This window comes from Panthera leo, chromosome A3 (genome assembly GCF_018350215.1).
Source record: "Panthera leo isolate Ple1 chromosome A3, P.leo_Ple1_pat1.1, whole genome shotgun sequence".
Classification (NCBI taxonomy): domain Eukaryota; kingdom Metazoa; phylum Chordata; class Mammalia; order Carnivora; family Felidae; genus Panthera; species Panthera leo.
Genome location: NC_056681.1, coordinates 23,082,716 through 23,104,580, shown reverse-complemented (window position 1 = coordinate 23,104,580; position 21,865 = coordinate 23,082,716). Strand labels below are relative to the sequence as shown.

At 49.3% G+C, this 21,865-nt stretch overlaps 1 protein-coding gene across 14 annotated transcripts in view; it reads left to right on the top strand.

The window, feature by feature from the left end:
* EPB41L1 (erythrocyte membrane protein band 4.1 like 1) overlaps window positions 1–21,865 on the top strand; it is a 164,724-nt gene that overhangs the window by 120,007 nt on the left and 22,852 nt on the right. For all 14 annotated transcript variants that reach the window (XM_042931075.1, XM_042931066.1, XM_042931073.1 and 11 more), the window contains 7 exons: window positions 2,373–2,591; window positions 4,946–5,033; window positions 5,518–5,670; window positions 7,046–7,143; window positions 7,365–7,540; window positions 10,230–10,378; window positions 13,736–13,918. In XM_042931075.1, coding sequence (XP_042787009.1) covers window positions 2,373–2,591; window positions 4,946–5,033; window positions 5,518–5,670; window positions 7,046–7,143; window positions 7,365–7,540; window positions 10,230–10,378; window positions 13,736–13,918 — 1,066 coding nt within the window. The remainder of the gene's footprint in view (window positions 1–2,372; window positions 2,592–4,945; window positions 5,034–5,517; window positions 5,671–7,045; window positions 7,144–7,364; window positions 7,541–10,229; window positions 10,379–13,735; window positions 13,919–21,865) is intronic.

The following is a 21,865-nucleotide window of genomic DNA, read 5'->3' as shown; positions in this document are numbered from 1 at the left end:
CCAAACACATCTGAAGGCTGATGTTCTGGGTGGACCATCATTTTTGACTTTGGAGATAAGGCAGGAGTAGAGCACAGGTGCCTTTGCCCATAGGGATTTGGTCCCATGTGCTGCCCTGTGCACATGTCAGGCATGTAAGGGTCAAATGAGACATGATCCCCCTGCCCCATGGAGGCAAGCCTGGGCTGCTGGAGTGAACATGGATTGTATGTACAATCTCATTGTGCCTCAGGGCCAGTAGATCACGTGGCTTAAAGATTAGAAGTGGGGTACAAAGCATTTTTCAGAATGAGAACTTCTATGGGGGTTCATCCCACCTCTGGAATCAGAACAGGTAGAGACCCTTCTCTTTATCTAAGCCCTTTCCAAAGAGGAACTCATGATATCTCACTTCATGATAATCCTGGGGTTGTGTTATCCATGTGCTGGGCCCCATACTCCCAACAATAATAAGATGATGGCTTGGAGTTATTCTTAGAGCAGAGGAGGGGCTACTAAGCCAGCCTCTCTCTCCCATTGGGTCTCTTCTTAATATTGGCTGCCTGTTTGCCAAGTAATGGGCCACAGGCACAATGCCAACTGTGGCCTTGGGAGATAATACAGATGTCCCTGGGATAGATCAGACCTGAAGTCTTGGCCTCATTAGCCCTGCTCTAAGCCCTGAGGTCATCTTGGGACCAAGATTCAGCAACAAGGTCTCAATTCCATTTCCAAGAGGGCTGAGGGTTGTAGACCAGCTTAGTCCCCATTCCTCTGGTCTTACCCGCTAATATCTCTCCTCTTTGTGCCAGACCCCGGGCATTGGGCTTCTAGGGACACCAGGAGAGAAACTAGCCCTGCTTGGCATGGAAGACCTCAGGGAATGGGATAGTAGTAGCAGCTGGTTTAGTAAAAAATATTCCGGCTCAAAATAAACTGGTCAGAATGACAAAATGAAATGAAATATTGGTCAGAGTGGCAGTGATTTTCTAATTTTTAGACTTGAACAAAAATGCCTTTAGGCCCACACTTGGTGCCCGTGATGTTTGAGCTACTACTGATTCTGAGCCGATGCCTTGGCCCTGAGTGCACACTGAGGCCGCACATACTTTGTGTCAGAGCTTCAGTTCAGACTGCAAAATAATGTCATGGAGCAGTAAAAATTATACGAGTAAAAGCCACTTAAAAGGAAAAGCAATAGATGATTGCAAACAATGGTGAAACATGGCAAAATGGGCAAGGAGGCATCACTGCCTGAGAATGAACTGAAACATTTTTTTAATGCAATAACTGAAAAAGCAATAAAAAAATTGTTTAAAATGGATCTAAAAACTGTAAAATCATCCAAGTGTGCATAAAGTTATAAAAAACCATAGCTTTATGGTTGGAAATGTTTCTTTTAAAACAATTTGTTTTTAGACAATTCACTTACAGCTGGAGGCAAAATAAAAAGTTTTGAGAAAACATTGGCAAACAGGTTTGTCCTGGCTGTGGAATGCGATGCAGAAGTTAAAATGAATGAGGTCAGGTCGTTTGTGCTGATCTGGGAAGGGCCCTGGGCACGTAGTTGGGTTTGAAAAAGCAAGCTGTAGAATTAGATGTATCATTTGATACCATGTACATGTTAAAAAGACCCATGAATCAAAACACATGGATTTCTGTATGTCCACGGAGGAAGAAAATCTAGAGCACCACACAGATAATAGGGGTGATCTCTGGGGGAGGGGATTAGGGCTGAGAATAGACATCAAGAAGAGATTTAGAATTATCTTGAAAGTGTACATCTGCAGGGGCACCTGGGTGGCTCAGTCGGTTAAGCATCTGACTCTTGGTTTCGGCTCAGGTCATGATCTCACGGTTTGTGAGATCACACCCCGTGTTGGGCTCAGTGCTGGCAGCATGGAGCCTGCTTAAGATTCTCTCTCTCCTGGATCTCTGCCCCTCCCCCCACTTGCACATACACGTGCATTCTCTCCCCTCTCTCAAAATAAATTTAAAAAAAACATTGACAAAACAACAAGAAAGTTTACATCTGTTCCACAATAAGAATATATTAATTGCAGGATTAAAAATAGATAAAATTTAAAAAATGGTCAACCAGCAGAGTATTTAGCTTCAAAATAAGTTAGAAATTTAATGTTCCCACAGTAGGGAAAAGTCCCTCAAAGTTAGAAATTAACAAAATATTTAAAGGCACGCAAAATGGTACAAAACCATCCTTTTAGGACACACCCAAAGTATCAGCGCCTGAAATGCCAGTGTCTAGGAGCATCCCTTTTCTGTTGAACCGAGTGTTGATCATTTTGGTTCTGATGGGCAGGTGGGCCTCTGTGCTGAGGGTGTCTAGGGAGGGGGTGGGCCCCATGCCCACGGCCACTCTCCCCTATCTCCAGATACTACCTGTGCCTGCAGCTGCGGGCGGACATCATCACGGGCCGGCTGCCCTGCTCCTTCGTCACACATGCCCTGCTGGGCTCCTACGCTGTGCAGGCTGAGCTGGGTGACTATGATGCTGAGGAGCACGTAGGCAACTATGTCAGTGAGCTCCGTTTTGCCCCCAACCAGACCCGGGAGCTGGAGGAGAGGATCATGGAGCTGCACAAGACATACAGGTGAGGGGTCTCCCCTGGCTCCTCAGCCGTTAGCTAGGGCCCCAGATGCTGCGCTGTAAGTACCCCGCCTGGCTCTGCCCCTGACTCGAGGTGTATCCGAGAGCAAATCATCTCATCCCACTGGGACTTTATCAAATGGGAATGGTAGGAACTAGCAGTGTGACCATAAATGACCTCTTGGGACCTCAAGTTCATAAGCTTTTCTTGTGGGTATGATAATTCCCTGTCTGTGGCCCCGGAGGATCAGTCTCTTTATCTTCCAGCTGGAGATAAGCAAAACTTTCCTGTGTCCTGATGTCTCAGTCTTGGTGTAAAGTTCAAAAGTTTGCACTCCGAAGCTGGACTGCCTGGGTTCATGTTCTCGCTGTGCCACTTTCTAGCCAGGGGATCTGGACAGGTCACTTCACTTCCCTATGCTTTAGTTTCCTCATCTGTTCAGTTTGAGTGCTAATAGAAGCTGCCTTGTGGTGTTGTTGGGGGACTAAATGGCACACATTACAGACATGCCACATACTTAACTGTTGCTCTCTGTGATTTTAGGGGTTGAATAGTTGTGCAATGGAAAGCACCTTGTTCTAGGAGTTAGATGATGGTGAACTAGATGGGTCATTGTGCAGCTGGCTATTTAACTTAGCAGCCCCATCTTTCACTTGCACATGTATGGATTTAGATTATCTGTGTGTCTCAACTGTTGGTATTTGGGGCAGGAGAATTCATTGTGCAGGATGTTTGGCATCCCTGGGCTACAGGCATCAAATGCCCATAACACCTTCTTAGTCATCTAACAACCAAATGCCCCTCCCCCATTTCCAAATGCTGCTGTGAGGTTGGTACCACCCCTGGGGGGAATCACCTAGAACTAAATGGCCTCTAGGGTCCTTTAAGCTGGAAGTGCTTTGAGCTCCAAGTCCAGGGTTGTTATGGGAACCTAATTTGATAAATGATGTGAAGCGCATTATAAGCCATGAAGTGCTGTGTATGTGTGTGTGTGGGGGGGGGGGGGCGGGGTATGGTGATATTACCTTATTGCTAAGGAGGATGGGAGGAATCAGGTGAATTGTCTCCAGGGGGCTGCATCTGGAGAGGAGGCCTAGGACCGGATGTGGAGGGAATGTGTACAGGGGGAGGAAAGGCCATTGGAGTGTGATGGAGTGCTAGGTCCAGAGTGGCAAGTGCATCTCTCAGAGACTTGCACACCAACTCTGGGTAGTAGTGGCTGCTACTGTATTATGTTCAGCAGGATACTGAAACCGCATTGGTTAGCGGTGTCTGCCTGGGCTCAAGAATAGGGAGCGACGGACGGCCTGCCTGCCCCCACCGTCTGTCATTCCTGTCATAGGTAACAAGATGTGTTAGGGATTTGTGAAAGTCCTAATGATTCAGAGAAAGAAGCTCAAATATAGGCTGGAGAAATGCTAATAGCCACCCCTTCAGCTTTTACAGCTCTTTTGACTTAAAGCACCTGGACATCTAGTGTTCAGGCATCTCATACAGCAGTTCACTGAGGTAGACAGAGCAGAGGAAACTGAGGCCCAGGGGATAGGAGACAGATGTAAGTGAAGGATTCGGAAGGAGCACAGACTCTGGAGCCACATTGTCTGGACTCAGATCCTGACTTTGCTGCTTAATAGTTTGTGTGGCCTGAGGCGAGTTATTTGAGTTCTCTGTGCTGGGTTCTCTATAAAGTGGGAATAATGGTAAGACATACCTTACAGAATTGTTACGAGGGTTCAGTGAGTTCATACACGTGAAGCGTTTGGAACATTAACCAGCATGTAGTGCTCAATAAATGTTAGCCGTGACTAAATAGAAAATGTAGTTTCCTGGCAGCCAAAGCAAAGAAGGAACTTGGTGGATTACATAACTTTCTTTTCCGAAAGGAGAACGTGCACCTGCTTCTCAGGGGAGATGAAGTGGTTGCTGATACAAAGTTCAGAGAGAAATATCTTATGGGGGTGATAATTTAGGAGCCCCTGGGTGATTATAATGAACAATGTCTTCCACAATGGCTCTTCAGTCAAGGAGAAGCAGAATTTATGGCTCACATTTAACTCAGTGGCAGATTAAAGCAGAAATCCCGACTCCCACCTCATCCCTTGAATACTTCCCAGAGGAGACAAGACTAGACCTGAGCTTTGGCAACAGGAAGGGATTGGGTGGCTGAAGCCGGGGCTGGGGGTGCACCATCTTGCACTGAGAGCAGAGGGGAGGGACTGGGCGAGGCCTAGTCATATGCGCACTCCAGCACATTTGTTTTCCTAGAATCACAGGTTCTGATCACAGCCACCTTCAGCCAGCAGGACTTAGGCCTGGGCCTTTTCCATGGCTGTCTGTGATCATGTTCTTTCTCTTAGGGGCATGACTCCAGGAGAAGCAGAAATCCACTTCTTAGAGAACGCCAAGAAGCTTTCCATGTATGGAGTAGACCTGCACCATGCCAAGGTACTGCTGGGTCCCAGGGTCCGCCTAGCATCTGGGGTGTGTGTGTGTGTGTGTTGGTGTCCCTGGTGCTTCCAGAGGGCTTGATGTGCCAGACCCTGTGTTCCCTCCAACCTGAATCCTTTTATATTCTTATTTCTCATTCCTCAAAGTTCCATAATCCTTTCTCATATTATATTTACTTATGAACCTGTTTGTACCACGTAGAGCTTGGCCTGGTACCACATATGTATCACTCCATGTTTTTTGGTGAATGAATGATTAAGTAAGTGACAGAGAGAATGATCAAAAAAGCAACTGGGTGTATAAATGACAGAATGAATGAATGAATGGAGTGAATGACTGTGTGGGGTGGGTCAGGGGCTCCAGCATGTAGGCTCTAACCCTGATCCCGGAGTCTCTTAGAAGCAGAGCTCAGGAAGGGGTTTCAGGCCGGATGGCAGGTGTGGACTCCAGGTCTGCCATTTGATGGTGTCTACTCACGCAGGACTCCGAGGGCATTGACATCATGTTGGGAGTCTGTGCCAATGGCCTGCTTATCTACCGGGACCGGCTGAGAATCAACCGCTTCGCCTGGCCCAAGATTCTCAAGATCTCCTATAAGAGGAGTAACTTCTATATCAAGATCCGGCCTGGGGAGGTGAGCCTGCCTTGGGAACCCCTTCTTCTCACTGGAATTGGCTAGAATGGAGAGAAGACCCTGACATCTGAGCCTGGGTTTTTCCTACTTAGTATACATGGGTCCTGGGTAAGGAAAGAACACTCTTCTTCTGGGATTCTCTACATAGACTTCATACCTTGGGTGGCTCAGTCAGTAGAGCATCCGACTCTTGATCTCAGGGTCGAGAGTTCAAGTCCCATATTGGGCATGAAGCCTACTTTAAACAAAAGACTTCATGCCTTATGTATGTGCCTACATGCAAACATCATTTACACACAGACATAACACACAAACATGGGAGCACACATAAAGATAACCACATATATTCAAGTTACACAGATCAATGAGTACCTGGCCATCCATATCCATGTATTTGCTTACATGAAATATTCAAGTATGTACACATACCAAAATACGTTACCACACACACACACACACATACACACACAAACGTGTATATGTTCAACCTCTATACCTCACCCATCAAAAAAGTCCATTTGTTTCTACCTCTCGAATAAATGCAAACCCATCTGCTTCTGTCTTTCTCCACTGTACCAGTCACCAACAGCCACCATCTCTCACCTACATTTCTACAAGGTACTTCTCACTGGTCCCGCTGCCTCCATTGTGCCTTCAGGCCATTTTTCTCATAACTGCCAAAAAGAGCTCAAAAGTCCCTTTCATCAGGTCATGTCTGATGCAATGAGATTACTACTACCCCCCTCCCTCCCCGCTCACTCTCCCACCTTAAATCTTTCAAGAGCTCTCTGGCTCATGGGCTACTTTCTGAACTCCAGGTGTTGCCACTTACCTCTCCCATGTATCTCTGTCCCATGTGCACTGTGCTCCAGCCCCTTTGGCCTTACCTGACATCCTAGAATGAGCCAAGATCTTTCCTGCCTCCAGCCTTTTGTTTTTGATGTTCTCTCTACCTGAAATTCTCTCTCACATAGTGGGTTCCTTTCCCATCCTTCAGATGTCTGCTCAAAGATCGCTTGTTTAGAGGGCATTCCCAGATCACCCTTTCTAGGACAGATCCTGATCCCCACACCTGCCCAGGTATTCTGTCACATCACACATCTCTGTTCATTCCCTCATCAGCGTCTAAAGTGGTTTTGTTTACTAATTTGTTATCAGAGCATCCCCCTTCCTTGTCCCCAAGAATCTTCTGCCTTGGTCACCATGCTGTCTCTGTTGCTTAGGACTTGTCACAGAGTAAGGGTTCAGTCCACTTTATTGAGTAAATGAATGAACAGGCTAGAGTCGCACACGCCTGAGAAGAGGTTCAGAAAGGACGGACCAGCAGCACGAGAGCCCAGGCCTTGCTTCTAACCCACTCTCTTTGGTTTCGTAGTACGAGCAGTTTGAGAGCACAATTGGCTTTAAACTCCCAAACCACCGGTCAGCCAAGAGGCTGTGGAAGGTCTGCATCGAGCACCACACATTCTTCCGGTGAGCCTGACCCTGGGGTCGTATGCTCTGTGAGTGGGGGGGGAAGCAGGAGAAGGAACTAGGAGGGACTCTGTGAAAGCCCCTTTACCCAAGTCTCTCCCGTTATGGACCACCTTGACTTGTAGCTTGTGGGACAGTGGGATGAAAGGCCAGCTGTGGTCTAGCCTTGGGCCTGACAGCATAGGTCCGATCCCCCTCCTCACCTCCTCACTCCACTGCAGGCTGGTGTCACCTGAGCCCCCACCCAAGGGCTTCCTGGTGATGGGCTCCAAGTTCCGGTATAGTGGGAGGACCCAGGCACAGACCCGCCAGGCCAGCGCCCTCATTGATCGGCCCGCGCCCTTCTTTGAGCGTTCCTCCAGCAAACGGTACACCATGTCCCGCAGCCTTGATGGAGGTATGCCCCAAATGGGAGATGGGAGAGGGGTGGCATTTAGTGGGAAGTGGGGGCACACTGGCTTTTGCAGAATGAACAGTGACAGTGGTGGACACCTCACACATTGATTTGCAGCAGGCCTGGTGGCCCGAGACCCTGCTGCATGCACCTGGGCAGCTCCTGGTGGTTTCGCCTAGGCTACAGCATCACTCTCACTGGAATATGATGTTGTCACTCTCTGGACTTCCCGCAACTTCCCGGAGTCGTGGCCTTTTGGGGATGCAGGTTCAGCCATATGGTTTTCTGGCCCCCCACCCATGATGCTTAGTGATTCACAGACTGTCAGCCGAGGAGAATGGTATATTGTGACTGCAATGTGCAATGTGACTGGTGATGCCTTACCTGATGGGAGGCTGAGGGGTTGGTTGTTCTCGGTCATTCTTTTGGTTCCAGTGAACTGATCGACATCTAACCACATGGTGCTCTCCACTGCCCTATTCCTGTTGGGCTGACAGGTGCCCTTAATATCAGTGAGAATTGGCCCTACATTGTCCTGTATCCAGCCGACCAGGGCTTCTCAAAACATGGCCCACAGACCACCTGCAAGAGAATCACCTGTAAGCTGGTTAAACATGAAGATTCCTGGGCCTTGGCCAAGGACTCTCCCCAGGATATGCACACTGAAGTTTGTAGGAGAGGTTCAGAGGCCACATGGGCATTGGGGAGATTCAGTTAGGCAGATCTGAGTTCAAATCTCAGCCTTCATACTCACCAGCTGCTCTGCAGGCCAGGAAGTGGTCATAAATATCCATACATGAATGGCTGGAAGGTCTAGAGCAACTTAACTGCCCTGTGCCTATTTCATCTTCTTCAAAATAAGTAATACATACTTAGTTGTGTTATAGAGAGAACTAAATATGGTCATGCCTCTACATCCCCTCAAAAAGTTCCTGGCACATAGAAGGACCTAATAATTTATACCCAATAATGGTTTATTGTTTGTTGTAGCAATAATAAATTATTATTGCTTTTAGGTTTGCAGAGGATAGGTTAAGGTAAGGGGTGGGGACTTGCCTGGGGGAACAGTGGTTATTCCCAGGACACACTGGGGTAGTTAGTTCTGCTCTAGGCAAGCCAGTTCTGCTCAACAAATATTTTGCAAGTGTTAGAATAAGTATGACCCTTTCCTTGGAGGAGCCCATAGAACACTAGGTTTGTAGGCATATAATGTGATTCAAGCCATGGGAGAAGTATATACAGAATACAGAGCACAAAACAGAATATAGGAGAGAGGGATTAATTCTGTCTAGGAGGGGCAGAAAGGGCTTTGCAGGGAGGGTGACAACTGGGCAGGGTTTTGAAGGATACCTAGGAGTTTTCCAGGTGATCAGGAGAGTCTGATACTTTTCCTGCAGTATGAAGTGAGACCTTTCCCAGGACTCCCTGACCATGTTCAGAGGACATGAAGTTTTTCAAAGGTCCATTTGAGGCTGAGGAAGCTCCTCCTTCACCTTGAGTGGGAGGAAAGCTAAGGGTTGAGAGCTAACATTTATGCAAAGGGAAAGTACAGTCCCTTTATTTTCCCCTGCAGCTTCCTACATGAAGCCCAGATTGTGCAGGGCAGCAAAGATTGGTCTAGAGCTGGTGAGGCTCATCCTTTCCTACATCCCTCTGGAGGTCCAGAAGGCTGAACTCTAAACCAGGAGACCTAGGTCTTTGTCCTGATTCACTGAAAGGTCACCAGTGGGAACTTTCCCCTCTCGGAGTCTCAATTTATCTTTTGTAAAATGAGGAAAGTGATTCCCATTCTAGCCATCAACACAGAGGATTGTGCAGATCAGATGAGATGGTGTGCATAAAAGGGCACTTTGCGAAGTGAGTATATATGAATAGAAAGAATAATTATTCTCTTTAATTTAGGCCAGCCCCAAGGATAATCCGTGCCATGGTCATTTCAATTCAGTGTTTTCCAGGCATTGTTTCCCACCAAGACATAATCCATGGGCATAGTCTGGATTATGTCCAGTGCCTAGTGTAAAGCCTCTAATTCCATCCCTTTCTTTCCTATTCAGAAAAGTACTTTGGAATGCCAGTGAGTAAGAAAGATGTTATTGCAGGGATCCCTCTGAACTTTCCCTAATTTATAAAGAGGCTACATTATTTGCAAATCTCAGGACTTTAGCTTTCAGTAGTAAAAGCTAGTCTCACAATATCTATGTATTGCCAAATAATGGTCGAGTATTCTGTCACAACCGCCACAACAAAAACATCAACATCTGTGGTCCAACATTGGTTGAATTGGCTCACTCTGTGCCAGTCTGTCTTCTAAGTATTTACACACATTAGTTTATTCATTCCTCCCCTCAGCTGTCTGAAATAAGTATTGTTTATAGATGAGGAAACTGAGGCCCAGAGAGGTTGTATAACTTACCCAAGGTCACACAGCCAAGAAGAGATGGATTTGAGAATTAAACCTGGGCTCTAGTGCCATAGAAGTCAGGAGGGGGGTCTGGGGCTGGGAGGCAGCTCTGCTTCGTACCATCCTCATGACTGGACAAGGCTACCTCCCTGTACTTATCCCTGACCTGTTGGAGATGTGGATGTCTGTGCTCCACTCCAACCATGGTTGGACGGTTGGCAGGGCTGGCTCCCTGTCCGTCCCCCTGGGAGAGGTCTCACAAGGCCACCTGGCCATCTCTGCCCATTTTAGCGGAGTTCTCCCGCCCAGCCTCGGTTAGTGAGAACCATGACGCAGGACCCGATGGTGACAAGCAAGAGGAGGATGGCGAGTCTGGGGGTAGGCGGTCAGAGGCCGAGGAGGGAGAGGTCAGGACTCCCACCAAGATCAAGGAACTAAAGGTAGGAGCCTGACTTTCTCATACCCTCTGACCTGGGGATCAGGAGGCTGATTCTGGGTCTAGCCTCGGTCTTGGCCTTGAGGTATTTCCAGCTGTGGCCGAGCACCCTCATTTTGGGATGCACCATGGACAGGGCCTTGCCCACTACCTTGACATCCCCTGGTGTTGGGTGGTAGGCACGCTGCCCCCTTCCCCTCCTTTTGTCCTGCTTCCCCACAGGGGCACTCTGTCCCCTAGAGGACTTCACCCTCCCCTTGCCCACTCCTAATTTGCCCCTTTGACTCTGATTTGGGTTTGCATGGCCCCTTCCTCCCCAGAGCATGATGGGGTGTCCCTGTAGGCCTTCACAAGGATGAGGTTCAATTATGTCCCCTCCTGCTGCCCCATGCATTTCCCACACACTTGTGCACACACTCCTGCAGGCACGCATGGCCTCCGGTGGGCATGCATTCACTCACAGTTTTTTACCCCTCTCACAGTAGGGTCATGCACCGAGACATGCAAGAAGCATGCACACGGGCATGTGCACACATGGGTATAGCGTATTTCCGTCATGCAGTTGTAGCTTGGAGCACAGGCCCCTGAACATACATGCTGACGGCAGAAGCATGAATGCCCAGAGCCCTCATGTCCTGTTTACTGAGTGTGACTGCCTGCTTTGTCCCCAGTCCTCCCACCCCCTTCTTCATCTCCCCGGGCCAGCACCCTGCCTCACACCCCACACCTTTGGCTACCTCGCTGCCCCTTGGGTGGCCCACCAGCTTCCCTGGCCCCTGCTCCTCAGGAAAGAACCCTCTGGGCTACCTGCTGCACCAGACCTGGCCAGGGGCCATTGCGGTGCCTCTAATCCATTTGCTTTACTGACCCTGCCGGTTCCTTCTCCTTCTCCCGCCTCTCGCTAGCCGGAGCAGGAAACCACGCCAAGACACAAGCAGGAGGTACTGCATGGGACCTGTCACTACTCACCCAGCCATTCGTATCCCCAGCTCATTTGTCACCATCCCATAGTCCACCCCAGGCTTATGTCCTGGTACCATCGCAGCTTCAGCTTTGCCTCTGTTCCTCGGCCATACTCCTCCCCCCACTACAGCTCCTCCCTCCTCCTGCCCCCTCTCCCTCCCCAACCACCCTTCCTTCTCTCCCTCCACAATCCAGCTCCTTGCTCAGACTACCCCCTAACCAACTGCTTCCCCCTCCCTCCTTCTACCTAGCCTCACACTCTGCCTCTTCCTACCACCCCATGCTTGCTTCCCAACTGCTGATCATCCGGCCTGTGTCCGCCAGCTCTTCCAGTCCATTCCATGCTTTCGTTGGTCTCATCTCCCCCACCCGAACCCTTCCTTAGACTCATCTCCATACCACTGTTTGGTCATGCCTCCACCTCCTCTGTGTCCTCCCCCCAAGCTTCTTTTTGTATCTGTTGACAACCAGATGTGGGAATGTGGGTGGGGTGGGGAGGGAGGAGCCTCAGGATGCTTCTGGCCTTCTCACACTCCAGCTTCCCTCCCTCTGGGTGGAGCTTGCTGCTCCAGCTCTGTGGAGAGCCTCTTCTTTTCTCTTCTCTCTCCTCTTCCTTCTCCCTTCCGTTGCTTCTTTGGACTTACTCCTCTGTGTTAAGGACTTCACCTTTCCTTTCACACAGTCCCCAACTCTTCATCTGAAACTGTACTACTCTAGAAGCCAGTCTGTTGTAGGCCCTGAGGGAGAGGACAGGGGCTGGGGTGTAAGAGCCTGGCTTTGGTGTCCCACAAACTGGGTTTCAGCCTGACTCTCTGAGGGTCATGGGTAAGCCGCTGGAGGCCCCAGTCCCCCATCTGCACAGCAAGACACGTGGACTAGGTTTCCCCAAAGCCCTTAACCCTAATCAAGGATCGCAGGGTTCCACTGCTCCCTCTCTCTCGTCTTCAGGAATGCTATGTGCCCACAGAGCCAGTGTGGCAGGTTCAGGATAGGTCACAAGCCACATCTTGGGTCCATTGCAGCTCATAGCCCACTGCTTTGTGCAAACCCTGTCGGGTTTGACTTCTCAAACATTGTTCTGAGACAGTTCAGCTCAGGAAGGGATAGTACAGACAGAGGGTTCTTTCCTTACAGACAGATGTCTGGAGGGAAAACAGAAGCCTCAGTGGCATCAATTTCCTTCCTGAGATAACTCATGAGTCAATCATAGTGGATCCTTGGATGCCAGAGATAAGCCCAGGGGAAGATTTTAGCCTTGTCCAAGGGCAAGCTTGCCTTCCAGGTAATTCTTCCAGAATCAGCTGATCTGACTTTATAATAAGCTGAGATTGTTCATCTCTTGTCCTGAATTGAGTTGACATGAATCCTAAAACAGCCTTGCAGATAAAGATGCTTGAGCTAACAGCCCACCCCTAAAAGTAGGCCTACTGGCTCCTGTGCAAAGGCTGATCCTCACTTGACCTTGAAGTGGATTACTCTGTCATGCTGCACTGGCTTGAGCTCAAACTTGGCAGTTTAATGGGGGACACGTCTAAAACTCCAGCTATACCCAGATCAGTTCTTGTGCCCAGCCTTACCTCTCTTCTTCCTGGTCTCCATTTCTCCTAATCTCTTGAATACCCACAGCACCCTACTTTGTCTATCTAGCCATATCTTACCCTGTCTGCTCTTGAGGAGTTGGTATCCACCACGTATCCAGAAAATCCTGGGTGATTAGGAAAAGTAGTGGCTCACAGTAGAGAATGCTGAACACAATCTTTTCCTGGCTCCTATGGCTCATTTTTTCTGGGTATCCCTGGCTTAAGGAGTATCTGCATGCTAAGCCCCCTAGGGCCTGAGCAACTCACCTGTTGGGCTAAGAGGGGCCTAGACTGAGGGTCCTGCTAAGCACAATGGTCCAAGTCTTGGCCGGAAGGGACCAGGTGCCCCAGAGGCCAGGGAGTGGACCAGTGCAGCCCAGTGAACAGGGTTGGCCAGTTCTTACTGTGCCTTGGTTGTAACCAGAAGAAAGTCACCTCCATGCCCAGTTGAGACTTGGTGCACAGCACCAGTGGAAACTCACCCCGTCTTATGGGATTTGAGTTACCTTGCTGGTTCTGAGGCCAGGAACCAGGCAAAGGGAAAGAAAAGGTGGTGCTTGGCCAGAAGCCTCCTCTTCTTAATCTTAAGTGCCTTTTGATCCTCTTTTTAATCTTAAGTGCTTTGTGCACCTGTCAGGGCTAATCATGTCTGCCCCGCTTGGTTCATGGGGTTCAGTGAGGGTGAGACGGAGTCCTGGATGGGAATCATCTTGCTGATGTAGGGCAGCGACCACCATGGTTACCATTTGCACCGTGCCCTGCATCCCCTGCTTGGAGCTGTTCCTCTAACACCCACTGCCCTCTCCATCCACCCCTAGTTCTTAGACAAGCCAGAAGATGTCTTGCTCAAGCACCAGGCCAGCATAAACGAGCTCAAGAGGACCCTGAAGGAACCCAACAGCAAACTGATCCACCGGGATCGAGACTGGGAACGGGAGCGCAGGCTGCCCTCCTCGCCCGCCTCCCCCTCCCCCAAGGGCACTCCTGAGAAAGCCAATGAGGTAGGTCTCACCCTGAACCCCTCAACAGGGGCTTTGGGTAAAGAGGGTTGGGAAGGTTTTTCTGCACTGACTTACACTCATCCTTCTCACCTGTATGCCTCCTCGAGTTGCTGCACAAGGTGCTGATGGGGATGGGGGTGGGGGTAGGCTGGGAAAGACAAATTCACTATATCTTGGAATCCTTGGGCCCCAGGGACCACCTTGAAAAACTCAGAAGACGCTGTGGCTTGGTGTATTCCCCTTCCATCAGCCGGAGTACAATGGAGAGGGGTGTTTATTAGGAATGTAGGTTCTGGGGCTCCATGTCAGACCGACAGAATCAGAATATTTGGAGATAGAGCCTTGGAATCAGCATTTTAAACAAGTGCCCCAGGTGATTTTCATGCACACTAAACTTTGAGAATCCCAGTAGTTGTATCCAGTAACCAGATCCTTTAGCGCCTGTTGTGAAAACACAGATGGGCTGTGTGTGTGGGGGGTGTGTGTGTATGTGTGGGGGGGTGTTCCCTCCTGGAAGGATCCTTGGAGCCCACTAGAGGGAACGAATCCTCCAAAAAAATCAGACCTGCGCCTCTTGCTTCAGAAAAGGATCCCACACCCACCTGTCTTTCAGAGTGGAAAACATGGGATGTTTTCTCAAATGAAAAAGAGATAAAGATAGGACCTTGAGAATTCCTGTATTTATAATCCCAGCTATTATTTTTAGCACTGCAAAATCTTGGCAATATTTAACCCCCATTTATACTTAGGTGTTTTCTCTCTAGCACTGCTGCTTACTTGTCTCAAACCCAACAGATCTAGACTTACACCACCTGGGTTTGAATTCTGACTCTGATTTCCTGCTAGCTAGATGACTCTGGGCTTGTTACTTAACCTCTCTGAGCTTCCATTAGGTAGAGATCATAAAAGTACCTACTTCAGAGGAATGTTGTGAGGAGCCAGGAAAATCAACCATGGAGGTACTGGTAGAGTCCCTAGATGCTCAGTAGGAGTTACTTACTATTTCATTTTGAGAGTCCTGGGGCTAATTTCAAATCAGAACCCCTTTTAAAGTTGGAAGGACTCTCAACCTACTTGCGGTCATCTCTTTACAGATGGGGCACTGAGGCCCAGAGTGGAAGTACTTGTTCAGTGTCATAGCTGATAGAAGAGGGACCAGACCCTGATTTTCTTGTGTCCCAGGCCATTGTATCTGCTATTAAATCAAAGCTGCCTGAGAGCAAGACCAAATCTTGTGAAGACCAGGATAGAGTCCACTGTGAATGTACTGCTCTCTAATGCTTTGAAAATTGGTGATGCAGTCATGATCTAATAAGTAAACATTTGATTGAATTAGCACTCCCCATATGGCCTTGACATGCCAGATAACAGAGGGCCTCGTCCAGTGAGGCTGCTGGCCTGTAGTTTCCTGGCTGGTGATTCACAATATTAGGGATGCTTTGAGGGTCTTTAAGTTCAGTGCCATGGAAGGAGGGCAAATCTGCATCTACTGAGGACCTCTGTGATCATCCCTGGCACAAATGAGACCCTGAAGACTCTGGCCCCAGGCCATGGGAGCTGGTCTGGTGATCCAGTTACATGCCCCACTCCTCTTGCCCTGAGAGACTTGACCAGAGTGGCCTGGCTGTGGGTGAGGATAGATGGCTTTGAAAGGGTGGGACTCCAGCAGAGGAGGGCCCCATGAGCCCTGGGGATCTGGGCTATGGAGCTTCCAAGTGCCTCAGAGCAGCCTGGCTTGGGAGTGTGCCCCACCTGCTGGTAATAGCTGGAACTGCTAGAGATGGGTCTTCCTAAAAGGTGGAATCTGTTCCAACCCTTGCCCCTCACTGTTGCTCCAAGAAGTGTAGTCCACCTGCTGGAAGGGATTCTGTTCCAGGAGCTCAGCTTGGAGCTATGAACCATTTAGCAGGCCCCACTGGCATTTAGAGGCCCTTGAAGATTTGGGACATGGGGAGAAGCTGTAGGCAAGGACCGGACTGGGTTGTTGGGTGGGTGACAATACCTCTCTGAGCCTCACAGCCTAGTCAGCCCATCTAAAGTGGGACCAAAATTGCCATTCCATAGGGTTGCTAGGAAGGCTGAGTGAAATAGTGGGTATAAAAGCACTTTAGAAACTGCAAAGTGCTGTATGGTTATGGGGCCATTGCTGATGGTGACTGGAATCCCTGATCCAAATACAGACTTTGTGGGGGCTCTCCTGCAGGAGTGTGTCATCAGAGAGGTCCTAGTAGCTTCCTCATATGTTGTTGGGCCTCATCTGGACCAAGGGGAAGACAGGGGGAACTTAAATCAAAATAGGGGCTCCAAATTTTAAGAAGAGTTCCCATTTCCCAAACCCAGGTTTTCATTTCAAAGATAACTTTATGAAGGGCTAAGACCCAAACTGCAGGATTGAACCATTGCTTAAGCCAAAGACACCCGGGGCAGATTTGGGATCAGAGTCTGAGCGGTATGGCTCCCCAGCCTCTCGATTAAGAGTCTCTGGAGTGAGAGTGGTATGGTTCCACATCCTCTTGAATGAGAGCAGTGAGAAAAAGGCCCAAAGCCAAGGTGCTGGCTGGCCGCTGACTGTGGGCCTTCCTCCCTTAAAGGGCCACAAGGGGCAGCTCCTCTCTCTCCTGCCCTGCTGGCTCCTTCCTGATCTAAGCCACAAACCCTGAGGGTGTGGGATTTACAAAGCTGGGCTATTTACAGGCTCTGTGTGTGTATCTCTCCTGCTTCCTCTCTCTCCCACTTTTCCTATCTCTGTCTCTCCTTCCCTTCCTCCCTCTTTCCCTTTCCTCCGGCCCTGGGCCTCCCCTGCAGTCCCGGAGGACCCAGGACACCTCTCCGCAGGACTTGGCACCTGAGCCTGGGACGGCCACAGGCTGGGAAGTGTTCACTCAGAAAAGCCTCGCAGCGTCTCCTGAGGTTACTGTCGGCACTTCCCCGCCCACACACAGCCACTCTAATGGTCTCAAGAAAACCCTGTCTCTGGGGTGAGGGGGGTGGACCAGGCTCTGCCATGCAGGTGGAAGCAATGGGTAGCCCTTGTATTCCCATGCTGTGACAAGTGATTGTCCTCATCCCAGGGATCCATAAAGGGCCAGCCCCTCCCTCATCCATTGTTTTTTCAGGAATCAGGACTGAGACCATATTCTGAGAAGACAGGACAGTCTGAGTCTGGCTCTGGCTTCAAAGGAGAGGCTGAAATGATCTCCTTCTCTTGGGCCCTCCTGACTTTACAGGCAGGCTCTGATGTCTAAGCTTGGGATCAGGGGTCATGGCACCTAAATGCCTTCTGCCCTGAAGTCTTTTCTCTGTTCAGAAGCCCGAATAAGGTCTAACAGTGGCTGTTTAGGGGATGGCTTCTCATTCATCCTCCGCCTTCGTCTTCTCTAAACTCTTGGCAGGCGGACAAAAGTGGGCATCTGGCTCCAAGGAGATTCCTTGGGGTTGAAGAGATGTTGGCCAGGCAAGTGTTCTAATGAGGAGAGCATCACTTCTGTGGCCAGGATGGCAGCGGGGGGGTTGGGAGGGCACCTAAGTCCCGCTAGGCATGGCATCCAGGCCCAGGGAGTGGGGGGTGGCACTGTATCTTCCTCCCTGCCAAGAGCCCATAGACCATGAGGATTGGGAGGTACTGACCAATCATCTGGGTGGAACTTCCTTCTCCCTGATATCTGGCCCTCCCCTTTTGGCATCTCCCAAAAAGTACGTATGAGGGCATCTCCCTTTTTAAATTCCCATGGAAAAAATTTCTAGCTGCTGAAAAATGTGCTGAAACTCTAAAAGAGACAGAAGTCAGCACATAGGTGGTAAAACAGAAATCACAGTTCCTGTCTGAAGTTTTCTTCAATGTGAAACTAAAATAACTACCAGAAGTTGGACAGGAGTCAGTAGCATCCCAAGGTTAGGGAAAAAGCGATGCCCTGGAGCACAGAGCTGCTCCTAGAGCCAAGGACAGGTGCCCATACTCCGGAGCAGGGGTGGTGGGCAACACGCGCCCTTCATCAGCATCCCTGCAAATTGTCCATTCCAGCTCCTTCCACAGAGGGGGCTCTTATCATTCCGACCATACCATACCATATCATATCAGCAGACCATTTTGTCTTCAGTCATCTATTGAGAAGTGTTCATGTTGAATTAAAATCTGCCCTTCTGCATTACCTGTCTGTGGGCCTTGCTCTGCCCCTGCTGCCCTTAGATCTGCTCTGCATCCTCCTCCAGGACAGTCCTTCAGAGTTAAGTACCCCTCTCCCCCTGAACACTCCTCCTTTCTTCAAAGGTTTCTCCCGGTCGTGATTTCTAGAGGGCTTCTTGTCCTGCATCCCCTCTTCTGGGTGTCTTCTGTAAAGAGCAGGGCCCAGAATGTGACCCAAGGCCCCAGGTGGGGACTCAACAGCCCAGAGACCACAGAACTGCCTGGTGGGAGATTTTCTCCCTGTCATGGCTTGGGTGGGAACAGAACGGGCTCCGTTTCCTTCTACAGCTTCAGCTCCTTGCCGCAGTACTCCCAGCTGATAGCAGGGGGCGCTCTGAACAGGCACTGCAGGTCCCCTGGCTCTGTGGAAAGAATGGCGACAGGGCTACCAGACGTCCCATCTACCTTGTGTAGTAGGGTCAGAACAGCTTTCAGACAGGTGCAGTCCTACCGGTGCCTTCATGCCAGTGAACTTCTCTCTTTTTTGCTCTCAAGTCTTTTTTTTTCTTTTCAGGATTTTCACTTGTTAAAAGCAGAGCCTCTTTTTCCCTCACTGCTCACTCTATGATCTGTGTAAGTCACTTCCCCTCTGGGGAACCTCAGTTTCCCCTTCTGAAATAAGGGTAACAGTATCTGCTTTCCACATCACCATTTGGATTAAATTTAATCTGACATTGCCTGGCACAGATTAACTAAATATAAGTATGTGTTTCCTTTTTCCTTTCTGCAGAATTTTTCTTTCTATACTGTGCTAGTTCCCACCCCACTCAGCTTAATTTCTAGGCTTCTAGTTTCTAGAAACTAGTTTTTGGTTAGACTTGGGGCAAGAATGTTCCAGAAGGGGTCTCATTGACCATCTGTGGCCACCATTGCCAGGCTGATGATGTCACTACACGCTGAAATGGGGGCCACTGAGGGTGCCTCCTTCCTCAGTAGAAGAGAAAAGAGACCTGGCTTCTATAGGCTCTTGAAGCACTTTTCTTTGGGATGGTTCACATGGTATTGTCCTGAGACTTAGCAACCTGCAGTAAAATCCCAGAAATCTACACATGGGCCTTCTACCTTCCGCTTGTCTCTCTTACCTGTTGGCAGGATCCACAGATGGGACAGGACTCTTTCAATGAAGTTTCGTTCCCTGAGAACCATGGAGATTTTGCTAGCATGGATTGAGGGAGTGGAGGTGAGAGTTTACAGCGCTCCCTGATCTTTCAGAATCCTTCAGATCTAATGGGGTCTGACAGACTCCTCACCAGGCCGTAACCTGAGTCAGAGCCCAGTCATATAAATCTCTCCCCTCCTATTGGGAGCAGCTTCTGGCACATCTTACCGTGGAGGCACTTCCCAGAACTTGGAGTCAGAGACTGGATTCTAGGCCTGCCTTTTCCCCTAGCTCACTCTCTGACCTTGGACATGGTACTCACCTTTTCTAGGCCTCAGTTTCCACATCTGTACCATAAGAGGCTTGAGTCAGAGCAGTGGTTTCAAAGGAGGGTGATACCTTGACACTAGGGCAGCCGAGGCCTCCCCCTTAAACATGGCAGCCTGTATTTGGGTTACATATTGGACTTCCATTGAGATGTTATGTGAAGAACATATTCTTTGGCTGCAACATTAGAATTCCAGTGGCCTTCTTGCTTTTTTTAATGATTCTGAAGTCCATCATTCCCTCCTAAGTATTGTTTGAAGGACTGTAGGAAGGATGTTGAAAGCTGTTTTGTCGACAGTTTGACAGTGCTACCCTCTTGTTGGTGCTTTTGACAGGTGATTGATACTTGGGTCTTTAGATCTTTTCCTTCCATGATGTCTTCTGTTCAGCCCTTTTCTACTCTTTCTGTGGATTTTGTGTAGAATTCTCCAAGAATAGGCTTTGGTATTCTTTTCCCTGGGAATGAACCCTACAAAATTCAAGCTGTTCAAGCCATTGTGGTGACTGGCACTGACTTGAGCTGCGCATTTGGCATTTTCCATTCTAATCTCTTTCCTTCCCAGGAACTCTTGCAGAAAAGTCAGATTTTAGGCTGTAGCTGTGGAACTTAATTCAGTGCTTTCCATCTTGACATTAGATCACAACTGGGATCCGTATTCTGTAGGTTGTGAGATAAGTCAGCAAGGATCTTAGGAATCAAAAATCAGGCACTCTTTTCTTGACTCTACCATGAACTAAATGTGACCTTGGGTAAGTCACTGACATTCTCTAGGCCTCAGTTTACACATTTGCACAATGAGGAAATTGGACTAGAAGATTTCTTAGGAGTTCTTTTTGTTCTAACCTTCAAAGACTCCATGTGATGTAAGTTACTTTCTCCTCTGACAGTGGCAATTGTATTATTAAAAAAGGAAGAGGAAGAGTCCTGGCCCATCTGTGGATCTCCATTGTCCCATGATTAAACATGGGGAGGGCATGAGACCCCATCCCATTTTACCAAGTTGGGGTAGTGGTTGAGGGGAGTTGGTAAATAATTTGTTGGGTGCCTTGACGGGAAGGGTAGCCTTAATGAGGCTGACTAGCATTGTCACGCCTTTCTGCCCCCAGCCAGTTCTGGGGACATGTTAACTTTTGGTGGTAGGTTGGTCCCTTCTTGCACAGGAAACAGTGACCTGTTTTTCATGTGCCTATATTTCATGTTAACTCTTCTTGCTCCAATTGAAACACAGGGTTCAGAGCATTGGGTATTTATAGAAAGAGAGTACACTAGGCCAGAAGAACTCAGTCTCCTAAAAGCGGCCACCACGCAGCAGGAAGAAAGTAAGGCAGGCCTCACAAATATCCTTGCTGATGGCAAACTCTCCAAGGTAAACATCCTGGTGGACAAGTTCAAAGTTGAAGTGGCCACAGAAGAAATGGTGGGAGTCAGAAGAGCAAAGACCCAGCAACAAGGAAGGATGATTGCAAGCCCTGAAGACTTCGAGTCAGTGTGGGAGGAAGGCCCCTGGGTCAGGGAAGGCCCAGGAGGGCCTTCTCTGGCTGCAGGCTGCACACTGGCAGAAAATCTCCTTGAGGGCTCCCAGTTGAGGGTGGGCACTGGGGAGGCGACCATCAAGAAGCGCTGGATCTCAGGTGGTCAGCTGGAGGGCCAGATGGAACTGAGGAAGGAGCTGGAGGAGATCCCGATTTGTGGAAGACCTGCTGTGTCAGGGGCCAGGCCAGCAGAGGCCGAGATCCCCTCTCCAGCCTCCGACAAGGGAGGACTCCAGTCGTTTCTACTGGACCCAGCCCAGTCAGAAGCCAGAGCCGACTCGAGTGATGAAACCGAACCTTCCTTTGCAGAGCGGAGCTTCTACTTAAACTATGGAGGGAAAGATTCTGAAGACCAAGTCCCCCCTCCACCTCTGGATGCCCTTCCTGTTGACGAGACCAGGATAGAGCTCCCAGAGAAGCTCCTAGAGAGCTCTGAGTGGAATTCCTCAGGCCTACAGGGCTTTGCTGCAGCTTCCAGCAAGAATAAGAATGAAGAGAGTGAAGCCCACACAGCATCCTTAGAGGAAGGGGCAGGGATCCCTGGGAGCCACAGAAGACCAGATGGCCTGGAGGTCTTTGTTGAGCAGCTTGGTAAGGGACCTTCTCCAGGGCAGACATTTGCTGAGGACTGGGAAGAAGCTGGGCGGGGGGTGGAAAGAGAATTTAGCCACCCAGCATCCAACATAGGCACAGAGGAAGAGACCCCCAAGAGTGGAGATTTGACGGAAGAGGCTGAGAAAAATATCCCAGCAGGATGGAAGAACCACTCACCTCACAGAGGAGGAGGCATGCGCCCAGACCTCCC